Source organism: Pogona vitticeps, chromosome 4 (genome assembly GCF_051106095.1).
Source record: "Pogona vitticeps strain Pit_001003342236 chromosome 4, PviZW2.1, whole genome shotgun sequence".
In the NCBI taxonomy this organism is placed as follows: domain Eukaryota; kingdom Metazoa; phylum Chordata; class Lepidosauria; order Squamata; family Agamidae; genus Pogona; species Pogona vitticeps.
This window is the reverse complement of record NC_135786.1, coordinates 221,380,169-221,401,560: the sequence shown is the minus strand read 5'-3', so window position 1 is coordinate 221,401,560 and position 21,392 is coordinate 221,380,169. Positions and strand designations below refer to the sequence as shown.

Sequence of the window (21,392 nt, the reverse complement as noted above, 5' to 3'; positions counted from 1 at the left end):
TTTTTAGAGTTTGATTTCAGAGATGCACACGAAATACTTTGTGCCCCTTCATCATACGCCATCTGCCTGGCAGCACAGATGCCACACATCCCCTTCCCCCACCCCCATTGCCAGCAGCTCCGCTCACTAGCTGGCACACGTTGCTCCTTCCCTCCCTGTTGCACCATCTTCCAGTCTGGGCAGGAGCCCGGATTTCCCTTCTCTGCCTCTCCCAGCAGCTGGCAAGTCAGATGAGGTGGGGCAGGGATTCCTGCAACACTGCCTTTGAGTGGCCAGCTGCTGGAGGAGGCAGAGGAAGCCAGGAAATGCATTTCTTTTTTTAAAAAAACCTGCAGTTCATGAATGTGAGATATCATGCTTCTGTATCCAGGATTCAAAATACCAGGAAATGGCCCATGATTGCTACACAATATTCTGCCTGTGTTGCCAAGCTTTACATAGTAAAGGGCAGCCTGAATGCTGACAACACCAAATTTTGTTTCATATTGTTCTTTTCTTTTCTTTTGTTTACCTCCCAGGAAACAGAAAGTAATCCCATGATCTCTGGAATTTACAAGCCCCTGATTTAAATGACTATGGTTTTCACATTCATGTTGTTCATCCAGTGATGTAACTGCGTAGCCATTTCCTACATTCTTTTACTCCTTGCAAAGCACAAGATTACCTCCATTCTTTGCAGCAAGCTGTTGGCTACTGTTAAAAGCTGTATCTTATATTCACAGTCTGATTTCTTCTTTGTAGAAACAAAAAAATAAAAAGGCAACCTACTTATTTTGGGGACTAAAGCGTTTCCCATTCTGTCAAATTCATTAGTATAGCGAGTGACCCTCCTGTCTCCTCCAGGTTACGTGTGTCACCAAAACACTGTGCCTGACCTCTAAGATCAGAAAAAGGAGCTGAAGGGCAAAACTATTCCATTTTGAGAGTGATTGATTCCAGCCAAGCATAACCTTGGGTAGCGTGCCAATAAATTTTGGAGATAGTGAAATCTTCTGATAAGACTCATAAACATTTAATAGTTTTATTCCCTAGCAGTATTGCACCAAAACTCTACCCCCAGCCCAACTTCACAGAAGCTGTTTTTACCTCTACTGGCATACTTCCTCATTCCACTCTCCCTGCCAAGCTGCTTGTGATATCACTCTTCTTCCTCCACAACTTCAACTATTAAGAGGCTCTTCATTTCCCACCCCTCAACTCAAAATTTTCCACTCATTTATGTTCTCTTTCATTCCACTATTCTCTGATGACTAACCAGTTCTTGCTCTGCCTCTGCCTCTCTGGCTCTGTCAGGACCGATTGGTCAAAATATAACTGATAGTGTCAACTCTTGGAAGCCTTCACAGCATCTCTCCCCACCAACCCCTAAAAGCTTGCCTTTTCTGCTTCTGTTGTGCTCCTCACCTTGATTGTGCTCAGTAGAGTCTCTGCAACATAAATGGTCACACTTTTGGTGGGAGATAAATGGAGTGGTGTGCAACTGCTACAACAGTGAAGAAATGAGTTGTATTTATTGATTTGCATGATTTTACTTTATCCATATTGTCTTCTATTTTACTGCTATAGTCATATGTAATCACAGTCTGGTGTATTTGGAACTGGTTGTTTTGACTGGGCAGTTATACATCAAAGTATGCAGCAGCAGCAACTGTTCATCAGCTTGCTGGATAGCTCAATGACTCAGTGTAGGTAGTTCAGCAGTTCAGTGTGGAGCCAGGGCTTTAGAATTCAATTCCCCAATGTATGTCCTGTGAGTAGAGTCAGCCAGTGAGGCTTTAGGCAAGCTGCACAATCCCAAGGTGCCCGCAGAAGAAGGAAATAGCAAATTACTTCTGAGTATTCTCTATTTGGAAGAGGATGAAAAGAGTCACCGTATCTCAGAATTGACTTGCCAGCACACAGTTATCATAATCATAGAACTGTATAGATTTCAGTCCCATGGCCTAGATCTGGGGGAGAATGATCACCCTTGGAAAAATTCAAGTCTGCGTCTGAAAATTTGCACATATATTGCATGTTTGGAACCCGAGAATAGGGAAGTTTGATAATGTTCATTATCTATCTATCTATCTATCTATCTATCTATCTATCTATCTATCTATCTATCTATCTATCTATCTATCTATCTATCTATCTGTCTGTCTGTCTGTCTGTCTGTCTGTCTGTCTGTCTGTCTGTCTTATCTATCTATCTATCTATCTATCTATCTATCTATCTATCTATCTATCTATCTATCTATCTATCTATCTATCTATCTATCTATCTATCTATCTATCTATCTATCTATCTATCTATCTATCTATCTATCTATCTATCTATCTATCTATCTGATATGCCACCCACCCTACCCAAAGATCTCTGGGCGGCTCACAACAATCAAAATACAATTAAAATACAATAAAAAATAAAACAATAAAATACAATTGAAATAGATACTCTAAAAATTGCCATCATGATCCACAGTTGATATTATTTGTACACAACACCACTGGAGAAAAAAGCATGTTTACATCTTTTTTCAAATAATGTAATGCGATTTACGCATACCTAGTGTCCTTTGATTTATGAAGAGTATGAGGAGTGAAAGAGAACATGCAAAATTTCAAACTGTTTTGATTCAAAAGAGTTATGCTTCAAAAGATTGTTGAAGCTCAGAAGCTTAGGGGCTAACAAATTGTATAATAAATGCAAATGCATGCAGGAGAATCCCAGTGCTGTTTATTTGTAAAAATATAAACAACATCAGGCAGAGGGAATTTGGAGTCTAGAAACAGCAGGGGGATCAGAGAGGTAAGAGCCCCTTAACCCTTCGCATTCCTGCAGCTTTTCCAAGTATGTCTAACACTGTGTCTTTTATTGGCATCCCAAGAGACTTTGGAACATACCTGTTCAGCTGCCTCGTAGGGTTTGTTAATGCATCACAATTTAGAATGCAGGACTTACTCACATACATGACTTCCTCACAAGAAGAAGTTTAGGTCACATAGTAGATACAGTGTGTAAAGAAGAGATGTGCGGATATATGGTTATTTGATAGCTGTGATTTGCCTGATAGCGGATATTTCCAGTTGCACTAGTATGCTTATGTATTGGTCCTCTGTCACACTGCAGTAGTTGCAACTGTGTAACTGTGTGACTGTGGGGCTGATTGATGTGAAATTTATACAGCTTTTATAACTAGGTTGTTGCATGTCAGGTTGTCAGCAAATACATACCTACTTCCTTTCTCCAGCTGATATATTAGCCATGAATAGAGGCAAAATCTTCTGTTGATAAACTCCCACAGGTGATCAATTGATTTGGTTCTAGCTTTGCAGTGGCAGCTGGGAAGGGATATGTGTTTTGGATTGGATAGGATAGGAATGGATTGGATTGGAGATCCAGCTTTAAATCTTTGATCAGATGTGAAACTTGCTAAGTGTATTTGAACAGCTCTCACCTAAATGTGACTCACCAGTTTGTTATGGGGAGGCCAACATTAGAAGTATGTTGTACCTTTGATGGCCAAAATCCTATTGGTTATTTACACACATGTAAATTCAGGACCATAAATTGCTGTAGTGAATTTCTGCTGGTTAATGAGTTGACAGTTGTAGTCCTTATTGTGTGCTAATCATGTTGCTTGGCATGTAATGAGTAAAATAACCAGTGATTCCCTAATTAGCAGCAATTTGGTGCTGAAATGTATGTCATTGCCCTTGCACTGGTGTGAATGATGATGACCCACTTCTATGCTATGTTGTATATCAGGCAGCTTTCTTGCTGTTTCCATCACAGTTTTTTGTTTTATAGGGACTTCATCTGGGCTTGGGACCAGCAGTGGTGGATTTTACTGGTGGGAATAACCAATAGAACTTTATTAGATGTATAGGAGACAGTATATTAAAATTATGATATGATATAATTTTACATACGTATTTAGTGAATTTGAAATAATTCCAATATACTCTTTCTCTTTCTGTACACACACACACACACACACACACACACACACACACACACGAGTGCATGTGTACACACACATGCACACACATGCACACACACATGCACATACAAAATGTCAGAGGAACATAGTATGTTATTAGTTAGCTGCCAACTCCCTAGTCACATTAAGGTAAAGGTAAAGGTTCCTCTTGAAATTTAGTCCAGTCGTGTCTGACTCTAGGGTGTGGTGCTCATCCCTGTTTCCAAGCCATAGAGCCAGCATTTGTCCATAGAGAGTTTCCGTGGTCACATGGCCAATGTGACTAGACACAGAACGCCATTACCTTCCCACCGTGTTGGTACCTATTTATCTACTCGCATTTACATGCTTTCGAACTGCTAGGTTGGCAGGAGCTGGGACAAGCGACGGGTGCTCACTCCATCGTGTGGATTCGATCTTACAACTGCTTGGTCTTCTGACCTTGCAGCACAGAGGCTTCTGCAGTTTAGCCCGCAGCGCCACCATGTCACATTACCTCTCAACATATGTTGACCTTGAATGAAAGTCCAGGCTATGAAAGTTTTGCCTGTGGCAGAGTGATGAATTTAGAAAAGTGTCATCTCAGGCCCATCAATTTAAACACAATAGATTAACAATTTTGGATGTAAGAAGTTGATATTCTCAGTCTCTCCAATGCCTTTATATCTGGAAGAATTTATGTTGATCCTTTAATTTGTGCCTTGGACAGTAAATTGTGAATTTGTTTTTCCATAGAGATTGAAAAAGAAAGCTGTGGTGATCCAGGTACTCCATTATATGGCATTAGAGAGGGAGATGGATTTTCCAATCGTGATGTGCTAAGGTTTGAGTGTCAATTTGGATTTGAATTGATTGGAGAAAAATCGATTGTTTGTCAAGAGAATAACCAGTGGTCCGCAAACATACCAATCTGCATATGTGAGTAAAATGTTACTTGCTTGAATGATTCTTAATACCCTATTTGGCTGTGAATTGCATGTTGTTGGATCAACGTGTGAGGAGACAGTGTGCAGTGGCCCAGCCTCTTTCAGTGTCTAAGACCGGAAATTTCTGAGGTGGAGAGACTTGCTAACTATGGAGGTGTTTTACAGGAGCTGGAACCTTGATCTTTCTAATATTCTTAATCAGGTGGAAAGGTCTCACAGACAGCAGAAGTTATTTTTTTTCTCCTCAGACTTGTTGCGCCTCACATGTAGAGGGTAATGGAACAGGACAGGTAAGGTTAGAATACTCTACTTCTTCACATGTTGATTCAACATCTTTATTTACAACAACGGAATAAGCCTGAAATGAAACATATCAATAAAAATGGTTTCTTGTTTCCTTGTCATTTACTGCAGAATGCTATCATGAAACGATATTTTCAACCTGTGTTTCCATATAAATAAATAATGTTTCGCTTCATCTAGAAAATGATTGTTGTGTTTGGGGCTGTCGGGTTCCTTCACGTAGTATTTCGATACTGTAACAACTCCGGGGTATTTTAAGTGTATAATTTATCTTTGTTATGCCCTGGTTTAAAGCAGCTTACTGTATTTTGTGAAGTTGCAATCAAGGGCATTTAAATTATTTACAAATCTCCTCCCATTCATTATACATGAATATCTTTTAATATGTACATAAGCATGCAAATAGATAGTTTTGCTATCCATATAAATATAATGCAGAAAATAGACCACTTTTGATATATATTGTGATGTATAGGTTGTAGTGAAGAAATATAAAATATATTCAGCAATCTCTAGAATATTTTATAGAGTATTTTAATAAACACATACACAAATGCACACCTAATTGTGACAAAATGGTTATCCATTACATTAATGTTAGTGAAATAGCAGTCTTAAATATGAAACATTGTGTGGCTAACTAGTAAAGCTGGAAAACCGTTTGAGCTTAATACCATTCTTGTGCTGATTTGTTAACTACAAATTATCATGGCAACACTGACCTTGTAACCCGTAATGTGCTCAGTAAGAAATTGTTCATTTGAACAGTTCCCTGGAGGGCAAAATAAGTAGTATGGTAAGATTAAGGGGAGTTAGCTATGGATAAATCACAAGGCTTACTGTAATTTCAGTCTACCATAACTGCTCCATTTTCCTCTAAGGTCTGCTGTTAGCAGGTATCCTTGCAGACTGAAAAAGGAGGACATTAGTACTAGCAAATAAGATAGTTAATTTGTTGGTGACTCTTTATTGGTTTTGCAGCTGAGAAAAAAAGATACCTACCTCAAACTAGCTACAAGTTGTCCATTTAGGAAAAGGTTTTGTTGCTACAGACCTAAAGCATTGAGAGAACAATAGGCCTGAAAAAAACACATCTGAAAATATTTACATCTAGCAAAGCTATCTAATAAAGAAACAGGGTCTCCCGGTCTCTTTTCTTAAGCAAAGCTTGTCACAGCATATTAAACATGATTTTAAGTAAGGCATGAGCAGGAGGGGTTAGCATTCCCCATTTATTGACAAGGAATGAAGACACCTGAAACAGCGATGGTCTTGAAAATGAGCACAGTTTTGTTGGGTACAATGACCTGCAGAGATGAGGTCTGTGAACAGTCTGAGAAATTTAAATTTATAAAGAGGGATGGGAAATCCACAGTTTGAATTGCTATAGGGTGGAGCACCTTGTCTATAAACCAGTTTTCAAAAAAGCCCCATCCCTAATGGTTGTTGTGGTTTTTTTGGGCTCTTTGGCCATGTTCTGAAGGTTGTTCTTCCTAACGTTTCACCAGTCTCTGTGGCCGGCATCTTCAGAGGACAAGAGTAGCACTCTGTGCTCTGGTGCAGTTTGTTTGGGAGTTGAGTATTTATAGCTGTTGGATCAGCTTTTTGTCCTTTTCAGGAGATGGATGATTATGGTGACCAGTGTGTTTTTGTTGTGTGTCTATTGTTGTGATAAGGAGGAGAGATTATCTGTCACTCTGATTGATGGGTGTCGTTAGCTGGTCTTTTGTGTGCAGTGATCACCGGTCCTCGTTGACCTTTTGCAGGCTGTATTTTTCAGTCCTAACCTGGCCATTCCAAAATTCCTGTTTAGTCCCTAAGGTAGGCAACTGGACCAGCCTTTCCTGATTCAATAAAATAAAATAAAATAAAAGGAGGACAGGGTATGCTCCAACATGCTGTGTGGAGAACAACAAGCATTCAGAGGACACTTGCCACTTTGTGATTGTTCTGATTTCCTGCCAGTAGGAGCAAAAATTAAGCTGGTTGTTTCCAAGCAACCAGATAGGGAGGAAAATATGTTCCTTCCATCCCTTAGCAGTGAGATGGAGTGGCATCTAAAGGCTTGATTACTTTTCCTTAAGGAAGTGGTCCCACATGATCACAGACCTCTGGGGTTTTATGGTTTCCATGATAGGGGTCATTAGCTAGGACAAGAAATTCAAGATCATGATTGCTATTGGGACATGAATACAAGATGAACTTCAGAATATCTTCTGATCACTTACAATTTCTTTCCTACTTTTGACAGTTCCCTGCCTTTCCAATTTCACGGCACCAATGGGAACTGTTCTTTCTCCCGACTACCCAGAAGGATATGGGAATAATTTGAACTGCATCTGGACAATCATCTCAGACCCTGGAAGCCGAATTCATCTCTCCTTCAATGATTTTGACCTGGAATCTCAGTTTGATTTCCTTGCAATCAAAGACGGCGATTCTCCTGATTCTCCAATACTTGGCACGTTCACAGGAGCTGAAGTGCCCTCCCACCTGACAAGCAACAGTCATATTTTGCGTCTGGAATTTCAAGCTGACCATTCCATGTCAGGTCGAGGATTTAACATCACATATAACAGTGAGTAACTTTCTAATTCGTAGTCTGCAATTCACACACAAGGCATTTTTTTTACTGATCTTCTGGTAGTTACTTTTTTGATACACATTGATTATAGCAACTTTGTTTCCTCCATGTATGTACTTCATTGTCACTGCATGCAAATGTTCCTCTTTTTCTTTTGACTGCTTAGCTCTAAGGCTTTGTCCTTTTGTTGTAAAGGCATAGAAAAACCTGATGGATTTGCAAAGTGAATCACATGTGGAAGGATGTTACTTAGGTGGCCTAATGTTGTGCATTGCTGTGGAGGCCATCACACATGTCCATTTTTTCAAAATCTTACCTAAAGTAGTCTCTACATGAATTTATTTTTATCATATTCTTATGGTCTATGTGTTTTTATGCATACATCTGAGTTACTTAGATGTCACAAAGAATCTCTTTTTAAAAAAAGTTAGTTAAAAAACATGGAGAAGCCTGCTTAAGGGGTACACAGGAGGGGGGGTTACTCTTGTGTTGCACCTTAATTGTGGAGACATCCCCCTCAGAGCTGCAGTCACCTCCCATTCTTGCTGCTTCTAGGTGGATTGTTTTGTTTTGTTTTGAAATGAGAAGGTAGAATAAAAATGTGATAAAATAAATGTTAATGCAATCTTAGTGCCTACTTTGCTACTCACAGAACCACTTGCTAAAAAACAACAAACCTGAATGGCTCTTACATCATATAAAAATAGTTTTGTGACTCTCTGAGTAAAACTGCAAGCCATAGTTATTATTCTTCTGTTCTTAAAACAACAAACGAAGGACAAATAAATCCTTTATCATTGTTTGAGGGGAAGGTAGGGTTGGATAGAGTCATAGAGTTGGAAGAGACCACTAAGGCCATCCAGTCCAACCCCCCGCCATGCGGGAATCTTTGGACATACGTTTAAAAAGATCTTTGGACATACCATAAGTTTAAAAAGATGACTCAGGGCACTGAATGCCATCCAGATGTTTATCCATATAATTTGGGCTCCAGTTAATGCCCATAGCAGCTACTACTGCGTTCTTTACTCCTTATTATCTCCTAATAAAAAATAATGCATTCCAGACTCCCCTTTCCCCCAGACCTATCCCATTCTGTTTCATTCCTCTTTTTGTTTGAAGAATCATGGTTCAAGGCAAAGTAGAGCCTCTGACATATTCCACGAAGCAATAAGTCCCACATCTAAGGATGCAATATCTTGTAGCCTAAAACACTGCTGTACTTATTTTATTTTATTTTAATTAATTTTTTTGCAACACTTAAACTGTGATAGCTCCTGGAGGGATCAGTTTCACCTGATAAATCCTTGGACAATCTACTATTATCCAAGAATAAAGCACATGCTGCTTCTTTTTTTCTGAACCCCAAGGGAACTGGTTTTATCTCATCTTCTTCTCCATACGAAACTTTCAGTGTCAAGTGAAGCATATTATAATATTTTTTGATAGTTTAAATTTGCTTTCCTGCAGTGTTGCTTTGTAATATGATTATTGCATCAAATAAAAATGGTGCAAGATGAATACCTGCTTTCTGCTCAAGGGTATTTCCCCCTCCAGGGTTACTATATTTTATCTGACACTTATAAAACTGGTATTTTAATGTATCATTGTTTTGTAAACATGGCAAAGAGGGAGATGTCTCTTTATATTCTCCTTTTTGAAATAACATTAGTCATTAGGTTGGTCCAGAAACAGCAACAAGAAATCCACTGAGCTCAAGCAGTTAATGATAATATAAGTTTATTTTCTTCTGAAGTGACATTGGTGGTGTCACTAATAAGCTGCAAAACGTAATTGAAGAACATTAAAGTTAAATTAGCTGTGACGTACATCACAGCAGATTATTATATAAAACTGCTTGTTTGTCATTAGTGATTTTGCTTTTTGCTTTTCACATTTTGCAATGGTAAATGTTAAATTAAATAACGATAAGGTTTTTCTCTTCCTAGTATGCTTTGTAAATAAATTTTGAGCATAATGTCTTTGTTTTTATACTTCGCATCCTATTGAAGTTAGTAACATTTCATATTTTGAATTCAATTTTCTTTGAAACATAAAGTGAAGTATTGTAAAAAATTGAAATGTATGTTGAGGTGATTGATAGATTGACCCTATGAATGTTTGTCATCTTGTTTAATTGAACTTAACTTACAAAAAAAAAGAGAAAGAAACTAGAATGAACAATCCTTATTTAAGACACCAATTTGCATCAAATTTCCTGGGTTTTTTTTTTGCACATTTCTTGAGCAATACTGCAAATCTGATTACTGAAATGTAAATATTCAACTGAATAGAGCAACAAAGTTGTTTGAATCCTGAATGAAAGCAGCAACTTATTAATTAGTAACAATCCACTGATGATGGTGATGCCAGTTACACTATACTGGTGTTGCTGTGCAATAGGATGGACCAATATATTCCTACCTTGGCATCATTTACAGAGTAACTATGGATATGATGGAGCCATTCTACAGTGTCATGGTTTGAATGTTGCTTTTGGAACACAGGGACATAAATTCATATCCTGTTCAGTCACAAAGCATCAGGCCCTTGGGTCATTCATTACTTTCCTCTCAAACCTACCATTTTAAGAATAGAAGGGAGAAGGGGATCAGTGTAAACAGCCAAGTACCTTTCCTATACCAGTAAATAAATAATGATAAGAACAAAAATAACAACAAGCACAATCTTTTAAAAAATGTGTAACCCCGTGCTTTACCTTATCCAGACGAACCTTTCCATAGGCCAGTCAGTACCCAGCTAAGCTCCCAGGAGCCTGTGGGAAATAAACAGGAATTTGCTGTCTCTGGAAGGCCATAGCATGTAGCCCCATAGATGTACATAATTACAGAGCTGCAAAGGCCATCAAGCCCAAATACCTGCCAAAGCAGGAAATACAGTAATACACATAATGTCAGAACTTTGAAAAGTCTTATTTTTGGATGATGGCTCCCTTAATTCCTCAGCCAGTATTCTTTGTTGTAGGTTAATTGCTTTCAGTGGACTACTCTGTTTGCATCAAAAATAGTGCAGGGCCCTCTGCAAACAGATTTCGGCTACAGAGAGAAGAACAACTGTTCTCAGCATGGCAGCAGTTTCCCTTGAAGCTCTGGATGGCTTCATTCATTGGCTGATCTTGCATGAAAGATTGTTTCTCACAAACAGTAGGTCGAACCATTGACCACAGACTCCACCTTATATTTTTCCTTCATAGGGGCTAGAGATTACTTTAAAAACAACAACAACCTGAAATCTGGATCAGATGATGATCCAAACAGGCGCTGGGCGGTAGTAAACTTTTACTCATCCTGCAAACAAACAAACAAACAAAATGTGCTGCTTATATAACGCCCCACAATTCTTAAAGCACTCTTTGGGTGGTTTACAATTTGATAGTGCAGGCTACTCATTGTCTCCCCTGCCATCATCAAGCTGGGTACTCAATTTACTGACCTTGGAAAGTAGGAAGCCTGAGTCAACCTTGAGCTGGCTGCCTAGGATTGAACTCAGGTTGTAAGCAGAGTTTTGGCGGCAGTACTGCAGTTTAACCACTGTGCCACCAGGTCCTCTAAGTAAGGGAACTGCATTGTGGTATGTGAAGAAATCAAAGCTCACAGAACTTTGGATTCAGTCCTTTGATTTCTGACATAATTTCTTCGTAAGACTGTGCACTATAAAAATCAACAGTATTTTATCCACTCCCTTTATTTCATAAATTATACTGCATCATTCCGGCTTTTGTTATTTTTTTGTTTGCTTGCTTTTATTTTATTTAAAAGACATTTGACATCTCAGACTAATAAATGTTGCATTATACTGCTTTATTTATTGCAATGTGATTCCCCTTGAACAATCAGTTTGTGTAGACAATGCCATGCCATACAGTTTCCTCTTGATTAAAACTTTTTACTGATATAACTTGCTAAGAAGCACAATTCCTCTAGGAGGGAGAAGTATACTTTTTGATCAACAAATGTTTCTTAAGATGTAGTGACTGTTGTTTAGAGCAACGGGAGGGAGGTACCTAAAACTTTCAGAGCCAGAAATAACCACTGATTTTAAAACTAATGAACTGTCACAAATATACATTTTTCAACAACTTTTTATTGCTTCCAAGTCTCTTAGCTATATCAGTGGGGAAGTTGTTACTCATAGACATCTAGGCACAAAGGGAAAGAAAAGAAAGATATCAATGGCAAATATTTTGCAAACTTTCTTAAAGAATCAAAAGGATACATTATTTTGCTGTTCATTCTAATGAAGTCCCTGCCAACTCACATTAGTCTTGGCTTTGTTAATGGGACAGTAAAATATATATCTTTATATCTGTTACTTTTCACTTTGTAATCTATTGTTCATAATGGTAAGAAAAATCACATTAATAATACAAGAATGTAGCCCCCCCCAACTTGCGATATATATGCTTTATCTAAACCAGGTGCTTGAATTCACCAATGATTTGATCAAAGGAAATGCATTAAGGTCAAGATCTATGAACTGTAAAAGTTCTGAACTGATTATAGTTCAAACATGTACAGTATTTGTAAGTCAGTTTGATATGATGTGATTTGGAAACATAAGTATTTTATTATAACCTGTTTCCCTTTTTGTTCTTTTTGTTTTAAAGCATTTGGACACAATGAGTGTCCTGATCCTGGTATACCAATCAATGCACGTCGGTTTGGTGACAACTTTCAGCTGGGAAGTTCAATATCTGTCATATGTGAAGAAGGTTTTATTAAAACTCAAGGAACTGAAACAATTACATGTGTGTTGATGGATGGGAAAGTTATGTGGAGTGGACCTATCCCAAAGTGCGGAGGTATGTTGAATATCTTCAGTGGTTCAAAAGAGATTTTTCCTATATTGTTAGAGTAGTAATATTGAGCTGATGGCCTAGCTAGTGTGTTCATTTGCTTTTACAGTATCTATCCTGATTTATGTTATTGTTATTTATTTAATTCATATCCTTCCTTTCTCCCAAAAGGCAAAGCAAAGCATGCTGCTTATATACCACCCCATAGCACTTCAAGCACTCTCTGGGCAGTTTACAAGTTAGTTATGCAGGCTACATATTGCCCCCCTCCCCCAGCAAGCTGGGTACTCATTTTACCGACCTCGGAAGGATAGAAGGCTGAGTCAACCTTGAGCCGGCTACCTCAGATTGAACCCCAGGTCGTGAGCACAGTTTTGGCTGCAGTACAGCAGTTTAACCACTGTGTCACGAGGCTCTCCAAACTAGCATCCAAGGTGCTATAACTGATGGAAAGAAATGAGTTCAAATATTAAATCACAAGTAAATTAATTATCATTTCAAAACAGAATACAGATAAAACATGCCTGTTAAAATAGTAATTAGAACAAAACAATAAAATGTATCATGTCCATTATCTAATCTTTCTAATGGCCAATTTCTCGAGTATGTGGTGGTTTTTTTAATGTCATCCTATGGGAAATATATGCATCCTACATACGCCAAAATCTTCTTGCCTAGTTGCACCTGTGTAAGTTTCAGAGGCAGATTTCCTAAAGCTGAGAAATCACTGTAGATATTTTCTGTTATATGCTCAGGTGTGTGGTTTAGTGTGCGACTGATGGTGTCTATAGTTATTTCTTAACTTTCCTCTAATTAGCCTCCAAAATTATGCCATTTGGGTAGCTACACAAGAGGATTTTAATCTATGTGTAGGCTGTAGAAGTTAAATATAAAGGGGAATCTGTCTATTTACTTGACCTTTGGAAAACTGTTCTGACCACTCTTTTTGTTTTCCCCTTTAACTTGGCATTTCTGATCATTTGCTGGTTCCTCAGTTAGGCCTAGGTATTCCCTACATAGCTTTTGGGTTTCGCCTTTTTTCACTTCCATACCAGAAGAACAAATGGTCTTCAAGGCTTTTCTAAAGAAATATATCTGAAGGAGGAGTATGGTTCTGCATGCATTGTGGGCATTCCCACAATCCCTTTGGCTAGAAGAGGCCATGTAGTGAAGTGTAAGCAATGTCAATTTCTTTGCAAACCTGCCATGTGTAATTGACATCTTGAACTCGTGTTTGGGAGAAGAGTTTCCTAGTCTTGAACTAGGGTGCTGCAGTGCGTCTTTCTGCTTTAGGGAACTTTTGTACAAGGTACACTTCTGATAGATCAGCTTTGCAGATCAACATCAAAGAACTTCAACATCAAAATCAGTGCCAGCAGCAGCAGCAGCCTTAACACCTATGTTCAATCAGCTTCCCTCTGCTAACATCATCAAGTATAATTCTGTTCCTCCTGTTTGCTGAAGTAAGAAGAGAAGGTTGAGAACAAGGAGAAACAAGAAACAAGAAGACAAAGGTGACTACTGTGGTTATCCCTGCTCATGAGTCCTCTGGTCTCCTTGCCTCCAGGCCATTCTCTTGTGGATCTACCACAGCCATTGACCTGACTTCCCAATTTTCTATATCAGAGGAGTTGTAATAGGGATGATGTAGCCACTAAATGGGAGGACCTGCTTGAAAGGGAGACTGGTCCAGTTCTCAGAATCACCAAACATTCCTCTTTATACCATAGCCACAGCAATTCTCCCTCTAGTCAATGCTGTAGCTCGTCTGAGAGAGCTAGCTACCAAGATCCTTCTCAATTGTAATCCACATGAGTTCAAACACCCAATGTCATACACACACCTTCCAAGCCTTCAATGCCTGGAATACTTATCAGCACCTGTGTTGGCACCAACACATTGGATTGAGCACCAGGCTCAGGAAAACAGCTCCATATACACTTTAATAATGCTAGGCTCATCAATGGACCGATGAGCTTATTGTTTCTTCTCTTAGCAAGATATTTACATAATTAGCACTTTGAATGTTCATTGCCTGTGTTAATAATTCCATTGACACTTTGAAAGTTCATTACTTCTTTCCCATCTCAGCTGACACCCAACCCATTACCATGTTCTCTGTTTATATTAACCTCTGGCCTAACTATTATATTATGCATCTGAGAAAATGGTTTGTTATCCACAAAAGCTTACATTGAAATAAATATGATGATCTTTAAGGTGCTGAAATACTGTGGTTTCCATTTTTGCTTTTATTTTGCTATATATGCCACATCAATTGTCTTGTTTGGACCTCCTATCATACCAACAAAGAAGGCAACAATTTCCCAAGTGTGTTCAACAAAAGATGTTGTCATCTTAAAACTAATGGCAAATATATTTATTCATGTGTTGAATATCGCCCAAGTGGATAGCGCTTCTGAACATATATAAAACATACCTTGATAATGTATACGTCTGAAGGAATTAACAGTTTTGGAAATTAATCTTACAATTTAATGATATGGTGATATTACACCAAAGAAATTGCCTTTCTGATTGAGCATATCTTAACTCCCATAAAACTAATTATAATTTCCAAAAAAGTATAACTTATTTGCTCTGCCCACCTGTTTGAATACTGTGGTGCCCCGCTTAATGATTACCTCGCTTGATGACGAATCCGCTTCACAACGATGTTTTTGCGATCGCAATTGTGATCGCAAAACGATGTTTTAATGGGCTTTTTTCGCTTCCCAACGATCGATTCCCTGCTTCGGGAACTGATTCTTCGCATTATGACAATCAAAACAGCTGATCGTCAGGTTTTCGAAATGGCCGCCGGCTGCTCAAAATGGCTCCCCGCTGTTTTTAGGAGGCATTTTTTGCTGCACAGGCACCCAAAAATGGCCGCCCTATGGAGGATCTTCACTGGACGAGCAGGTATTTTGCCCATTGGAACGCATTGAACGGTTTTCAGTGCGTTTCAATAGGCTTTTTTATTTCGCTTGATGAGGATTTCGCTCTACAGCGATTTCGCTGGAACGGATTATCTTTGTCAAGCGAGGCAACACTGTATTTTGATGAGCTAAAGCTTAACTGGGTCATCCTCATATAGCCACCAATGGTAGGGGTTTATTCTTTTCCACTCTGTTGCAGAGACTATGGGGAAGACACAGTTCCAAAAATGATACTTCGCCCACATTCCAGTGACATTGATAGCAGTGTTATAGGGTCTAGCAGCTTTCCTGAGGCCTGTATCTTCCTGGTTTCTATCATATGCACAGGCTACCACTATATGTATTTATGCTTTCAAACTGCTAGGTTGGCAGGAGCTGGGACAAGCGACGGGAGCTCACGCCGTCGTGTGGATTCGATCTTACGACTGCTGATCTTCTGACCCTGCAGCACAGAGGCTTCTGCGATTTAACCCACAGCACCACTACGTCCCCTAAAATGTAGGGGAAAGGAAGGGCCGTATATACTATCTTAGTGGAGAACTATAATATATGTATATTTTCCTCTCTGTTAAAATATAAAGATAAACCAGCATTAAGCCTATAACTTCCAAGGATGTAGTACTGTGTACAGTACTTTTTTTTTTACAAAGACAATTGTGATTTTGTTTTATTTCTGATCACAGTGAGTGCAGCAGTTTCAGCCTGACAGTAACAAGGTGTTCTTTTCCTCTTTTCAGCTCCATGTGGTGGACACTTTTCTTCTCCCAGTGGAGTCATCCTTTCTCCAGGCTGGCCTGGGTATTATAAAGACTCCTTGAATTGTGAGTGGGTGATTGAAGCTGAACCAGGACACTCTATCAAAATTACATTTGAAAGGTCTTGACAAAAGCTTTTTCTCCTTATATTTCCACTTTTTTAACTGATAAACTGGAGATTATTTACTTCCACTGTTGTATAAACAGAAAATGAATTTTAATGGACATTAATAATGCTCACTTAATTTATGTAAGAAAGTCAACAGATCTTTGAGGACGGTTGGAGTGTAAGCCAGTTTTATCCCATCGGTTCAGTGATTGAGAGGAACTGAATAAGCTTTTAAACTCAAGTTTCTTTTCCTTTGTTGGTGAACCATAGCAAGCACCATCATCAAAGTTCTGGGTTTAATCTTCACGACATCCACCTAAAGACTTTTGCAAGAAGGTCATGGTGCCCTGGTAGAACACATACATTGCATAAAGGATGTTCCCTCCCTCTTTCGTAGTACCAGAGTCGTAGTACCTGGAATCATCCTATGAAGCTGCATGGTAGTAGGCTCAGGCTAGACAAAACTAAGTAGTTCTTCACAGAGCATATGGTTAAGCTGCTGAATTTACCAAAAGATGTGGGTTCCATCTTGAATAGCTTTAAATGAGATTAGATCATTGATGGAAGAAAAGTCTATGACTAACTACTAGCCATGATGGCTATGTACTCCCACCAATACCAGATGTGATATGTTTCTGAATTTTTAATGCTGTGTAGCACAGTTTTGTGCTTATGTCCTCATTCTAGTCTTTCTGTAGGCATCTGGTTAGCTAGTCTATGAACAGAATGGACTTATATTTCTAGAAAGTCTTAATGATCCCCAATAGAAAGGATCTCAGATCAAGAGCCAATGGAAAAAATGGCAAGCTGTCTTATAAATCATGGTGGTGAGAAAAGTTTGTGCTAAGTTTATCACTTTGAGGAGCACTACTTCTAAATGTGAAGCTGACTGTTTTGTATACTTTAAATCGCAGTTATGATCAAGGTCCTCCGCAATATGTTTTTCACAATACCCATCTATAACTCATACTGACATACAGTGGTGCCTCGCATAGCGAGGTTAATGCGTTCCGGATTAACCTTCGCTATAGCGAAACATCGCTGAACGGGACAAAAAAAGCCATTGGAATGCATTAAACATCGTTTAATGCATTCCAAATCGGCCCAAAACTCACAGTTCAGCGATGCTTCCAGGGTCCGGCAGCCATTTTCGCGCCCTCGGTAAGCGAGGGGAGGGCGTGAAAACGCTGCGTGCGGCCATTTCGGGCGTCCGGCAACAGCTGATCGCCCGAGGGCAAGAGGAGGAGGAGGAAGAGGGAAGGTGTGGGGGGAGGAGGACGAAGAGGGAAAGGGGGCGGACGCACGAGCGCGCGCCACTTCCTTTCCTCCATCTGCCTGCCTGCCTGCCTGCCTGCCTGCGTTCCTCCCCAGCGGCGGCAGAAGAGGGAGGAGGAGGAAGAGGGAAAGTATGGGGGGAGGAGGAGGAAGAGGGAAAGGGGGCGGACGCACGAGCGTGCGCCACTTCCTTTCCTCCATCTGCCTGCCTGCCTGCCTGCCTGCGTTCCTCCCTGGCGGTGGCAGAAGAGGGAGGAGGAGGAAGAGGGAACGTGTGGGGGGAGGAGGACGAAGAGGGAAAGGGGGGCGGACGCACAAGCGCGCGCCGCTTCCCTCCCTCCGCCTGCCTGTCTTGCCGCCTGCTTTTCTCCCCGGCCAGCACGGCCCCGCATCACTCTCTCGGTGGCGGCGGCGGCTCCTTCCGACGGGCCCCCCACATGGAAGATCGGTAAGCGAGTTTTGCCCATTGGGGCCGACGCTATGCCTCCGCATTAGCGATCCCAGAAAAGGGATCGCTATGCGGATTCGTCGTTATACGGTGCGCTCGTAATGCGAGGCACCACTGTATTTGTTCATCTCCCCCCCCCAAAATCCTCCACCTGGTTGTCTTCTCTCTGATCTTTAATTATTTTTAATTTAATTTAATTGATTTCTCCTCCACCTTTCTCCCTAGAGGAGGTCTTAATATGGTATCCAAGGTAGCGTATGTCCTAATTCTATAATTAATCTATTTTTTTCTTCATACTGTTGTGGTTAGACATGAGTTTTATCAAATGTAAACATCATCTTACTTTTTATATTCATTGGTCATTGCATACATTATTGTGTCTGAGTGAAGCAGCACGAATGAGGTACATATATAATCAGCTCATGACCTATGTGTGTGTGGAGGGATGTTGGGATTCCCCACCCCAATTTGAGCTGCAAGCTGTTGTGAATAGCAAAACCCAAACTTGACAGAGATGCCACATCTGAACTTATGCAAATTGTTATAAATTAATATTCCAGATGAAAGTAAAGGTTGCTTTCAAAGCTGGGACCCATGAATCACTTATTTTCCTTAACATGATTCCCATCTACATTTTAAAATGTGTTGCTTTCAATTATGTTAATTTTAGAAGATTGGTCCTCCATGGGTATCTGTGCAGAAAGTATTACTTTTGGTGAGTGAGATCAACTATGAAGAAGCAAGGCACTGTGATTACAGCATTTTATTTAATTAGGGCAGCATTGGGGGATCGGGACTGTGAAAGCTGTAAATTATTGATCTGCAGAGCTTTTACAATATACTTAGACGAATACTTAACTAAAAGAAAAGCAATTATTCTGTTTTGACCTACAGTATAATGCATTTCAAACTCCAGGAGGACTAGCATTTTTATATGCAACACACCAGCTTTTATAAATGAACATTTTAGTGTACCTTACTATAATTTTCCTCCACTCTCACAATCAGGGCTGTGTAACTATATGTGCATCAAAGCACAGAAGAGATTTGCATATGTACAAATATGCTTCTGTTTGGTTTCTGACTTCACAGACCTCATGATTTTGCTTGTTTGCATACTGTAGCAGCAAATAAAAGCATGTTCAAAACATCGTATTAAAAGCTGAGGCTATGACTTGTGGTGGAGGGTTGATCTAAAATAAAAACCACATGGAAGCTACAAAAATATTTGCAGCAGTTGTCTTGATTTTAAAAGAGGATATGCCCAGGAACAGCTGGATAGCTCAGTGGTTTGGACGTCTCTCTGAGGGGGTCAGAGTTTGGGAGTTCAATTCCTCACTGTACCTCCTTGGCAGGGGCTGGTCACTTCCAGCTCTGCAGTTCTAAGATGATGATGATTTACAAGAAGAAGAAGAAGAAGAAGAAGAAGAAGAAGAAGAAGAAGAAGAAGAAGAAGAACAACAACAACAACAACAACAACAACAACAATAATAATAATAATAATAATAATAATAATAATAATAATAATAATAATAATAATAATAATAATAATAATAATAATAATAATAATAATAATAATAATAATAATAATAATAATAATGTGTTAAGAAATCTGAGTGCTACCACTGGCGAGAAGGTTATACGTGCCATTTTGATGTCAAGTAAAGCAGGAGCTGGCCAAGGAGAGGTGCAGCGAGAACGGGAATCCTCTGGCAACCCCTGTGTAAACTCCAGGTCAATGAACCCCCCAGAAGTGAAGGGGAACCAAGTTTTTCACAGGAGAGTGGAATTGCAGCAAGTAGGGACAGGGAACCTCTGAATTCAGACAGCAGATCTGTCTTCGTGAGAGTTTCCTTCCTAAAGCAACTGGCTCAGGAGACGCTGTGTCTCGTGAAACAGCTGCCTAACGTTGCTGGGAGGGGAGGTGTGTGAAGAAGATTTATGCCTGACTGCATGACCAGTGGGTAACTGACTTTCTATTCAGCAAGTACAAATTAAATTTAAGAGGCTGACTTTAAAGGAGAGAAAAATAAAAGCGTCAAAGAAGCACTTGTATCCCTGAAGCATTGGCAGATATTTACTGCTTCACATCTGAGAGAAACGGAAACTAGTTAAAGACATAGATGGAGATTTTTTTTTCTCAGCCCCCTGTCCTCCCTGGATGGCATAAGTATCATATCATAAAATTAGAGGTTTAAGAAGATTGGGAACCTCCACCTTAAGTGATCTTGCTACCAGCTGCGAACGGTGGATTATAAATTAAAACTGCTCCTGGTCGAAGTTGGATTTACAACTGAATGTGTTAATGGGAGTCTGAGTCTGGGCTGATTCATTTAACATGAGGGTGAACTGATTAATGGTTTTACTGTTTTATGGCTTCTGATTGAATTGGGAGTACAGGATAGGTAGAAAATAAATAAATAAAAAGTCAGACTTTTAAAAGGTGGACTTGGGAGAAAACAGAAAAACTCTTACATTGTAGCAGAAAGCGTTATTCCACACTAAATTTAGATTCAGGAATCAGAAAGGACGGTCACATGAAGGCCCAGACCTTTGAAGTTAAGGCCATAATTTCAAGATATAAAGTGGAGGGGGAGAATATGCAGATGGAAGACCAGCCCACCAGAGTAGTGGAAGCAGCATAGAGAGAGAGAGACATTAGAATTAACATCACAGGAGGCTAAAATAATGGTCCTGTGTGAGCGGGAGGGTCAGGTGAATGAGTTGGGGATTTATATTAATGAGAAGATTACTCAAAAATGTATACCTGCTTGACAGAAGAGGACTTAAAGAAGGAAATTGTGAAGGCAGTGCAGTTGGAAGGGGTACAAAATTCTGGCTATAATTTAGACATATATGACTGGATTCAAAGGTGGAACAATCATTACAGTTGGATTAAATTTGAGAGAAAATGGTTTAAAGAGGTTCTGTAGATGGCACTTTAAAACTGGTAAAAAGGGTGTTAGAGATTAATTCAGGTTAAAATACTGTCAGCAATTTGGGGCTTTCTCCTTGTATGGGTGTTAATGGAGAGATACACATATAGATTAATTTATGCTAAAATATTGTCAGCAATTCTGCATTAGATTACCTGCTTTCTGACTGACAGACAGCCCAGCCTTATTGCTGGATAGATGGCATGGGATGAGTTCCATAGGACACCAACCATTGCATGGACTTTTTGCGATCTCTTCTGAAGGTACAGTAGATATGGTGCCTCCTTGATGGACATATGACTGATGTATTTCACCCCACCTTTCTTATCCTTGTCCA

The 21,392-nt window shown here is 39.6% G+C and overlaps 1 protein-coding gene across 6 annotated transcripts in view; it reads left to right on the top strand.

Moving 5' to 3' along the window:
- The window catches only part of CSMD3 (CUB and Sushi multiple domains 3), a 700,243-nt gene that overhangs the window by 419,484 nt on the left and 259,367 nt on the right, over window positions 1-21,392 (top strand). For all 6 annotated transcript variants that reach the window (XR_013544184.1, XM_072999268.2, XM_072999267.2 and 3 more), the window contains 4 exons: window positions 4,700-4,882; window positions 7,445-7,771; window positions 12,405-12,599; window positions 16,270-16,408. Coding sequence is in view for 5 of the 6 variants with exons in the window: in XM_072999268.2 (XP_072855369.2) it covers window positions 4,700-4,882; window positions 7,445-7,771; window positions 12,405-12,599; window positions 16,270-16,408 (844 nt within the window). In the remaining variant the exon portion in view is untranslated. The remainder of the gene's footprint in view (window positions 1-4,699; window positions 4,883-7,444; window positions 7,772-12,404; window positions 12,600-16,269; window positions 16,409-21,392) is intronic.